We start from the raw sequence: 8,822 nt of genomic DNA, 5'->3' as shown, positions 1-8,822 counted from the left end.
ACCACTATGTTAACAATACATATAATAATTGTATCATTTAAAAGATGTTTTTCAATATTGAGTAGATAAAATCTTACCTAAAACTAGTAACTGAAAAAACAATATTAAGTACTAATAATTTCCATCTAAATAGTGTAAAAATAAATAAATTTTCAATAAATATGTTTATAAAGTATATTATATATTAGGCCACGAATTGAAATTTCACTTTAGGCTCCTAATAACGTTGAGCCGCCCCTGCATTGAGAAAGAGTAATATTTTTTTTTGTTTTGGCCATAATTTTTTTTAATTATTTAGATTTATGTTTTTGGAAATAAAAGTAGCTAATAATATTATCACTTTGGCCATAACTATGTATGGACTGCGTCTCTTATCATCATTTAAAGGCAATTTCATCTGGTGATCCTAAATTAATTTTATTTTTGTTGCAAGCTTAATATATAATTTTGACTAACTTCCAAGTTGCAGCCTGCAGAATGTGATATTAAATTAAATTAGAAAAAAAAATATTTAGCTAAATTTGGACTATAGACTGATCCAGTCTGTCACACTACCATCACGTGTATGAACATATTAAATTAGTGATTAATAAGCTAATAACGATTAGGTTCTCTAAGTTGAAGATTAGTTGAATAAATAACAAGCAAAATTAATTAGGTGGAAAATCAAATTCTACAGCTAAAAATAAAAAAAAAAAGATAGGGCACATGCTTCTGAAAATTGCAGAAAAGACTAGAGGGATTAGAGAGTTGATATAGCAATTAGTAATCAGTAGTAATTATGTAAAAATGGTCCCATTAATGTAAAAATTAAAATTGTGATAGTTTAATTTAGTATATAAGTCTGCTTAGTTAGTGGCTTAATTAAATTAAACTAATTAAGCTAGTCTTTTTCCTTCTATTTCTGTGATGCTTTGTGCATCAGATTATCGTTATGAATGTATTCAATCAAAGTTTCTGCGACATTATCACACCTCCTTGAACTGAACTGTTTGATCTTAAAGTTGATAATAAATATATATTTTTGTATTCTAATTTTTGTATAACATTTATTCCTGGGCTAACTAATACTAACAATAAATGTCGAGACAAATAAATCTTATATTTTATTTCAAAATTATTATTTTTTATTCTATCAATTAAACAATACTCGCTGAGTAAATCTAGCACTCCAATGAAAAATCTCAAAATTGATAGTGCGGGCCATGGGCTCAAAATGTATAAGTCCCGTTATTCTATGTAGCCCATCAAACCTGATTCAAGAGAAACCGTGAGACCAAATAGGAAAAAATTGTGTGGAATAGCCACTTTTAAGGTCGGTTAACAAACTTTAAGTCTTATTTGAAATGTAATTAAAAAATAGGTACATTTAATATGAAAATAAAATTTGGATCAAAATACTCCCTAGCTAAAATACGAAAAACCCTAGAACATTCAAACTTCAATACATAGGAGAAAAGTTCGAACACTTAATTTTGTCTTAATTATTTCAGCCGAGTTACACTATTTTAGAGACACAATAATTTAAGAGTCATTTCAAATTTAACCGGCATGTCAAGTCAATAAATACTTCATCCGTTCTTATTTACTTCTTCGTATTTTATCTTTTAGCTGTCTCTATTTATTTGTCCATTTTAACATATTAAAAAAGGAAAAAAAATCTTATTAAACGCTCATTTAAACTTCTTGAAAATTTCAAAAATGTAATTCATTTTTTTAAACCATAATTAATAAGGATAATATTGTAACTTCACTATGCTAATTTTTGTTATCTTAATATGTGTGTCATTTCTAAAGTGGACAACTTAATAGGAACTAAGAGAGTAGGTCATAAAAAATAACTAGTCAATTGTGACATAATCCAATAAAAGATCTCTTTTTCGTGTGATAATTCGTTTTGCTCAATAACGATAACATATTCAATAAAATTTCGCAAATGAAATCTGTTTTTTTATGAGACCCTTGTTTCTAAGCATATCAAAACCACGGTAATTCTTCTTTTCTTTTTCCAATTTTTTATATGTTTACTCCTCAACCAACCAATTAAAAGGAGATGACATTGAACTCGTGATGGCCTTGTTCTTCAAGCAAGTCCATCATTTCATTTTCAATATCCAGTTCATCCTCACGAGGTGTACATGCATTGCAAGACTTTTTGCCTCAATTTTCACCAATAAAAAGACTCCCTAAAGCAATATAGCATATAATAGTAGTAAGTAGTATTTAAGAGTCACAAGAACATGTTCTTCTTAAGTAGTAAGTATTTATATTTTGTGATGGGCAGTGGCCTATTACTAGTATTACCTTTGTATGCTGTTGTTGAGTTTTTTTATCCATTTATTCTTCATGGCTAATTTTTGCTGTTCCATTGAGATGGAGCCTAAGACATTGAGCCAAGGTCAACTCAACCTTGCCCGTGTAATGCTTCTGCCTTACTCTCTACTTCAAATTTTTGAGTTTAATTTACTACTTATTTATTTATGATAATGATAATGATGCAGGAAGTTGCTGTTGACATAGTACAAAATACACAATCGGACGAAACATCAAATCTATTTCAAGAGGTATGCACGCAACCATCACATTATTTACTTTGCCAATTAGTAGAATTAAGGCATAATATATATATTGGACCTTAAACTTGGCTTCAAATTTTAACTTTGATCTCTAACTTTCATAATGCACAAACAGACACTTTAACTGTCCAACTTTTAAACAAATAAACACATGAGTCCTACATGGCAAAATACACGTTGGACACCACACAGGACAAAAACTGACATGTAGGACGTGTGCGTCTATTTGTTCAATTTTATACAAGTTTAAGTGTCTACTTGTGCAAACTCAAAATTGAAGGACATATATGTGATTCGAAGCCAAGTTAAATGGCATATTATTAAACATGCTAGTTTTCTTTTTTTTCTTTTGAATGTGTGACGTTATGTGCAAATGCAAATGGATATATAGGGAGGAAAGGGAGTTGTTCAAATAAAGGAAGGTTTAGTGGTAATTGAGGAAGCAGAATCTGTTGTAGAAGAAGATTGCATTGGGAAAACAAACGTGGTGATCGAGGCTTCCTGTCAATGCGCCTATCCATCGGCGATAACTGACGACTCGCCTGACCAATCTAAGTTCAAGGAACCACTCTCTGCTCCCTTTTGATTCCTAACTTCCTCCATCATATCCAAATAAACACATCATCTTCTCCTTGTTTACTTATTTACCTCTCTGTAATTTTATTTTACGTGTTTTGGAGTCTAACTAATTCAGATTCACATCATGTAATCGTTTTTTATTTGTTTTGGAGTCTAACTAATTCAGATTCACATCATGTAATCACTTAAGACGCATAATGAAATGGAAAGCTTTAGTATTAGTTTTTTTTTTTTTTTTTCATTTCAACAGCTCGAATCTGACATTTCTGCTGCTACTGTAACGTTATATGATTCATCGGTATTCTAGTGTAAAGGGTTCATAGTGTTTTCGTGTATTTATTTTTTTACTCATTTATTTATTTTTTGTAGCATGTTCCCACTATTTCCGCAATTTTTTTTTAAGAGTATAGCATTTTTCCCTCTAGTAGCTTAACCACAACAATTTTCCCACTAGTAACTTAACCATAATAAAGATGAACAATCGGCTCACGGTGATAAAGTTATGTGATTTGTTTATTTTATGATGAATGAAATGATATTTTTGCATTCACTTCGAATTATCATATTGTTTCAGTGTCATGGACACTACTTGTTTTATGTTGCAACAAGATCCAATTGACTCATAATACAAACCTATTGTTAGTTTTGATAGTTTTTAAAACTTATGTGTATGAATCATATTTTCTATAAAAATAAAATACGCCTTTCAAATATTATAATCAAACACATGGTGAAATTTCACCCAAATTTTAACATTTAGACATTAGATGTTGTGAGAGAATTTTGGAGAAATGGATTATTTGATGTTTTTAGGGCTTTAAGGATGTTGTACAAAATTGCTTGATAGACGTAGGATCCGACTCCTTTCCATTTCTATTGTTCCTATTTTTCCTTAGTTCTAGCCTTGACTAATGACATATGACACAAGTTAGATTTAATGGCTAAGATTTAATTTATTGAAATATGTTCCTAATCATGATTTAAATAATAAATATATTATTATATCAATTAAAATAGTCCTATTATTTCTCTCTTTTCTCCCTATTCCCTCCAAAAAAAATTTTTATTGTCGTTTAATTAATTAATTCAAATTTCAATTACGCCAACATTCACTAAACCCCTTGTGTAAATCCCAACCATGACGATCCCAATTGGCTGACCACATTAAGGAATACTCGACATATACAAATCGACTACAACATTAGTTGATAGAAAACTTTACCAATATTAGAAGATTTATAAATATTAGTCCGAACTTTGCCTTCAGATTTGTCGCTATCTTTATTTGTAAAGAAATGGAGGCTAAACGTAGTAGAGAACAACTCAAGTGTCGTAATTTATGATATTAACTATCCACCTTGAAGTAATTGCGTAGGTCATGAAATGAAATATTCTGAAAGTAATAAATAAAGCAAAGAAGATTTTGGAGGAAACAGGGAGAAAAGAGAGAAACAATCGGACTTGGAGGGAATAAAGAGAAAATGGTTAGAGATATATTTTAATTAATTAATATAATAACATATTTATCATCTAAATTATGAATATAAACATATTTTAATTAATTAAATCTAATTTATAGATATATCATTAATAATATTAGAACTTGAGAAAAATATTAATTAAATCTAACTTATATATATATCATTAATAAATACTAGAACTTGAGAAAATTAGTGACAAATAAAAATGGAAAGGAGCCGAATAGATACAAGAAGACAAAGAAAAGGCTTAATTACATCTGTATTAATATTGGACCAAAAAGCCCGGGCACAATTTAGTTCGGTGTTCAACCCAAAGGACAGTAAGTGTCATTTGGTTGAAAGCCACCGCTGGCGTTGAGTTAACGCCTTTATTTGAATTCATTCACACAGTATTATAATTCTAGGGTTTTTCGCTCTCGCGCTCTGCAACCTAAAACCCCCCATTTTCAAATCTCAGTTCTTCGTCTTCCAATACATCCAGGTATTCTCCTTTCTCTCTGCTTGATCAATCTATTGAAATGTTTAAACAATTTAATTCTGAATGCGAGTTTTGCAAATTGTATTAGTTTCATGGCACAAATTGAATGTATTTCGTTTTTTTCTCAGATAGGTTATTTATACGTACTAGCATATCCTGTAGCTTCGTTAGTTAATGTTCAATCTCTGAGAATTTGATTATATCATTAGGGCTGAGAGAGAGAATGAGTACAGCAGTGCGAACCCCGAAAACTGGAAGACAATCACTGTTCTTCCAGGATTTATCTACACCTATTTCTTCCCGGAAATCTGGGTCGAAATTCAATACACCAGGTCAGGCAGCAGCTGTTTCTGCTTTATGGCGTGAGAATTTTGCCAGTTCAGATCTACCACCACCGCCTGTATTTACCCTTGAAGATCGATCGGATGTCTCTCCGGAATCGGGGATTCCTGACTATATTACTTCGCCAGAAATCAAGTCGGACCCTAGAACGCCGGTGCTTAATTCAGGAAGGGAATTTTCAACACCTAAGAGTAAGTCTGAGGCAAGTACTTCATATGCACTTATGGGTAAGCAGCAACAACAGAGTAAACAAAGCCCCTTGCCAAGTTTGACATGGTGGTCACCTGCAAAGGGTAGTGGTAGTGCTGAGCAGGATGACAAGGGTAAAGGTTCGCCAGTAGAAGGCGTCGTACATCCTGGTGCTTTGATAACCTTACCTCCACCAAGGGAAGTTGCAAGGCCAGAGATCAGGAAGAACTCAATCCCTGTGGGAAACCTTAATGAGGAAGAATGGGTCACAGTTTATGGGTATGCCTATATCTTTCATACTTTATTCTATGCCCTTCCACTTATGTCCCTGATAGTAGTAGGTGTATTAGAACTCCTTGATGCTGCATGATATTCATTTTTTTGCCGTTAGCTCATTAGGGTAACTTCTAGTTCAAGCTGTTGCATTGTAAAGTGTGTTGCTAACCACCCATGGTTGTCATATTTTCCTGTTTCTTTTCCTTTACTTTCTGTTTCTTCCTTCAGTAGAGTTGTCAATACTTTCTACTAGAATCAGATGTTATCTGTGTTATTTTTCATGGCAGGGTCTTGAGGATATCCTTTGAGGTTAGCCAAGTCATTATCTAAGGTTCCCTCTGGATGGAGAAATTTAGATTTTAGGGGGTCCAAATTCATAAGTATTATAAATTTGAAGGTTTGAATTTAGAATACGTCCTATCAAATGTTTTTTTGACTCATTTGATATTAATCTAAGTGAAGGCTTACAAGGCATGTGATTTGTGTTTTTATTTCAAATCCATTTTTTGTGAAGTATATCTGAGCAAGTGAAAATGATATGAAATTGGATGACCTGACAATATCGCTCCATCTAAAATAGGCCTTAAAAGACAAAGAAACGTCGATGTGAAAGAACATGGAGAACAAAGTGGAACGTTATTTTTATGCAATAACTTGCTTTCGTCATCCTTCCATGTGATAGCTGTGTTTGAAAAATAAGAGGAGCATTGATGCGTTCTTGCTTTTGTTTTGAGTCTCTCTTGATGTGCTGAGGTTATTACTTTTATGATCTATGTGTTCCTTTCAGTCTCTTTGAGTTATTATATAGGGACCCTAATATCTGTACTTCTCACATTTTGCTGGCCATTTTCCCTTATTTTTGGTCTTCCATTTATCATTTACCTTTTCATTGTTACGTGTAGGTTTTCCCCAATTGACACCAATTCAGTTTTACGGGAATTTGAGAAATGTGGTGTCATTTTGAAACACATTCTGGGCCCCCGAGATGCTAATTGGATGCACATTCTCTATCAGGTATTTCATATACCTATAAACATGTCATCATGTTCAGATTCTGTTGTACATGCTTGTATATTCATACTGTCTTAAGAGCCCATTTGGTGTTCTATTGCCCTTGGTTATGTTGTTGGAGTACCATGATTTCTAGTGTCAGTTGACACTTCCTTGCCACCGTAAACTGCACCAAAACAAGATCTCCCTTTCTTCTTCATTATTTTACTTTCCTTCACCCCTTGTAGAATTTATTCTGTATTTTTACCCTTTTTTCCTGTTCTTTTATCTTCCTCTCCAACCAACTTATCCTTTCTCCTTCTTTAACTGATACTCATTTCTTTGTTGCTTTAACTTTTTGTTTTTGTTTTATTCTAATGTGTATATTGCATATTATAGTTTTTTCATTTTGATACAAGTATGATTTTCTTGCTAACTGCTGACATTCGTTTGTAAATGTTGCTGAAATACAAGTTATATATCGTCTTTATTGCTGTGAATGAAAATAGTGACAAATCCTTCATTGCAATACCTCTACTATAATCTAGAAGTGTCGTGACTTTTCGTTCTTTCTTGATTCTGATTCTCTACCAAGCAACCCTTGTGTATATTTTTACCTTCCCATAAGTAATTCTGCTTACACTAAATTGAATCGTATTTGGCTGGGGAACTTTACGTTCCTCAAGCATTGCCAAAAAAATTCAAGTATTCATTTGCTATGTTAACTCAGCATCAAGTTCTGCAAATTTATCAGAACTAGATTAGGGCTTCTTTGCTTTTGACATTTGCTGTTACTTAACTGTATATTTTACAGTAATAGGGCTCTGAGCTTAATTTTAGCCTCCTTTTAGAAGTCCGCAATCCCTGTGTTGGTCTCTGCAGCTGCGACTGCTGGTGTGACCTGACCTTACCAAGCGTCTTTCTTTGGAATGATTTCTACCTTCGCTGTGAAGCCAACAAATAGTGTGGCCGCTTGCAATGCCCGTGATATGTAATCTCTCTTTGCAGTGATATGTTTTGTTTTTTTTAAAAAAAAATTGTCCATTGTATTTATTTTTCTCTGTGCAATCTTTTTGCTGTCAATGACCCTAGTCTTCTGGAAGGTAAAAACATTTCATGACCATAAAGCCGTGTCTTATTTTCTCCTCTTTTATGGTGTAGAATCGTGCTGATGCTCAAAAAGCTCTTAACAAGAACGGTATGCAGATAAATGGAGTTCTTATGATTGGGGTTAAACCAGTGGATCCAACACAACGTCAGGCACTGGATGATAGGCTCAACAAGCAGGGATTTATACCTTTGCCGCATGCTCCAACCAGTAAAAGCAATGAACCGACTCCGTTTAGAACCTCCTCTCAACCTTGTTATCTCCAAAATGGCAGCAATAGTGCAAAGCAATCATCTGGATCTGTTGCCACCCCAGCGAGATCCGTTGTGTCTAAAATTGTCGACTTAATGTTTGGTGTCTAATCTTCCATGCTTCGTTTTGTTCTTACTCCCATGCTTTTGTGTTATTTCTACTCAATGATGTCAAATATCAAAGTTGATTCATCCGAATGCATATTGATTCCAAACAACAGTTGAGTCATGAGTCTGTGATTTGTACTCCCTTCCCTCCTTTGTCTTCTCTGTTTCTCCTCTGAATGCTTGTTCATGGTGTATTTGTATCGATGTGAACAAAGATTAATCCCGTCATATTTTGGGGAAAAAACGATGTTGTAATGCAGATATAGAGAAATTTACATTTCCTTTGCATCTTTCTGTCAGTTTCCTTTGTATATCAGCGAGTTCTAATGTTTTGTGCTTGTAATGTCTTTGCCAAGTGATTTGATGGGTTCTCTGGTATTTCAGTTATTTATTACTAGTAGTGTTTAATAGTTAATGATGACATTTTATTGCCAACGGGATGAT

The 8,822-nt window shown here is 33.2% G+C and overlaps 2 protein-coding genes across 2 annotated transcripts; both read left to right on the top strand.

Moving 5' to 3' along the window:
- Positions 1–2,199: 2,199 nt before the first annotated feature.
- Positions 2,200–3,383, top strand: LOC107013702. The gene is made up of 3 exons (XM_015213576.2): positions 2,200–2,418; positions 2,502–2,564; positions 2,968–3,383. Exons 1-3 carry the CDS (start codon positions 2,311–2,313, stop codon positions 3,160–3,162), a joined length of 366 nt encoding a protein of 121 aa, XP_015069062.1. The 5' UTR covers positions 2,200–2,310; the 3' UTR covers positions 3,163–3,383.
- Positions 3,384–4,958: 1,575 nt separating this feature from the next.
- On the top strand, positions 4,959–8,677 carry LOC107015326 (nuclear pore complex protein NUP35). The gene is made up of 4 exons (XM_015215567.2): positions 4,959–5,117; positions 5,324–5,924; positions 6,824–6,935; positions 8,073–8,677. The coding sequence occupies exons 2-4, from the start codon at positions 5,338–5,340 to the stop codon at positions 8,379–8,381; spliced, it is 1,008 nt and encodes a 335-aa protein (XP_015071053.1). The 5' UTR covers positions 4,959–5,117; positions 5,324–5,337; the 3' UTR covers positions 8,382–8,677.
- Positions 8,678–8,822: the final 145 nt, after the last annotated feature.

This window comes from Solanum pennellii, chromosome 3, assembly GCF_001406875.1.
Source record: "Solanum pennellii chromosome 3, SPENNV200".
In the NCBI taxonomy this organism is placed as follows: Eukaryota; Viridiplantae; Streptophyta; class Magnoliopsida; order Solanales; family Solanaceae; genus Solanum; species Solanum pennellii.
Note: the sequence above shows the minus strand (reverse complement) of the source record. Positions and strands in the feature narration are given on the sequence as shown.

Excerpts from the sequence above, each read along its gene's own strand:
- LOC107015326 (XM_015215567.2), top strand. The coding sequence starts at position 5,338 with ATGAGTACAGCAGTGCGAACCCCGAAAACTGGAAGACAATCACTGTTC. Across the intron at positions 5,925-6,823 it reads GAATGGGTCACAGTTTATGG|GTTTTCCCCAATTGACACCA; the intron begins GTATGCCTATAT and ends TGTTACGTGTAG. Across the intron at positions 6,936-8,072 it reads GGATGCACATTCTCTATCAG|AATCGTGCTGATGCTCAAAA; the intron begins GTATTTCATATA and ends TTTATGGTGTAG.
- LOC107013702 (XM_015213576.2), top strand. The coding sequence starts at position 2,311 with ATGCTGTTGTTGAGTTTTTTTATCCATTTATTCTTCATGGCTAATTTT. Across the intron at positions 2,419-2,501 it reads GTCAACTCAACCTTGCCCGT|GAAGTTGCTGTTGACATAGT; the intron begins GTAATGCTTCTG and ends ATAATGATGCAG. Across the intron at positions 2,565-2,967 it reads CATCAAATCTATTTCAAGAG|GGAGGAAAGGGAGTTGTTCA; the intron begins GTATGCACGCAA and ends ATGGATATATAG.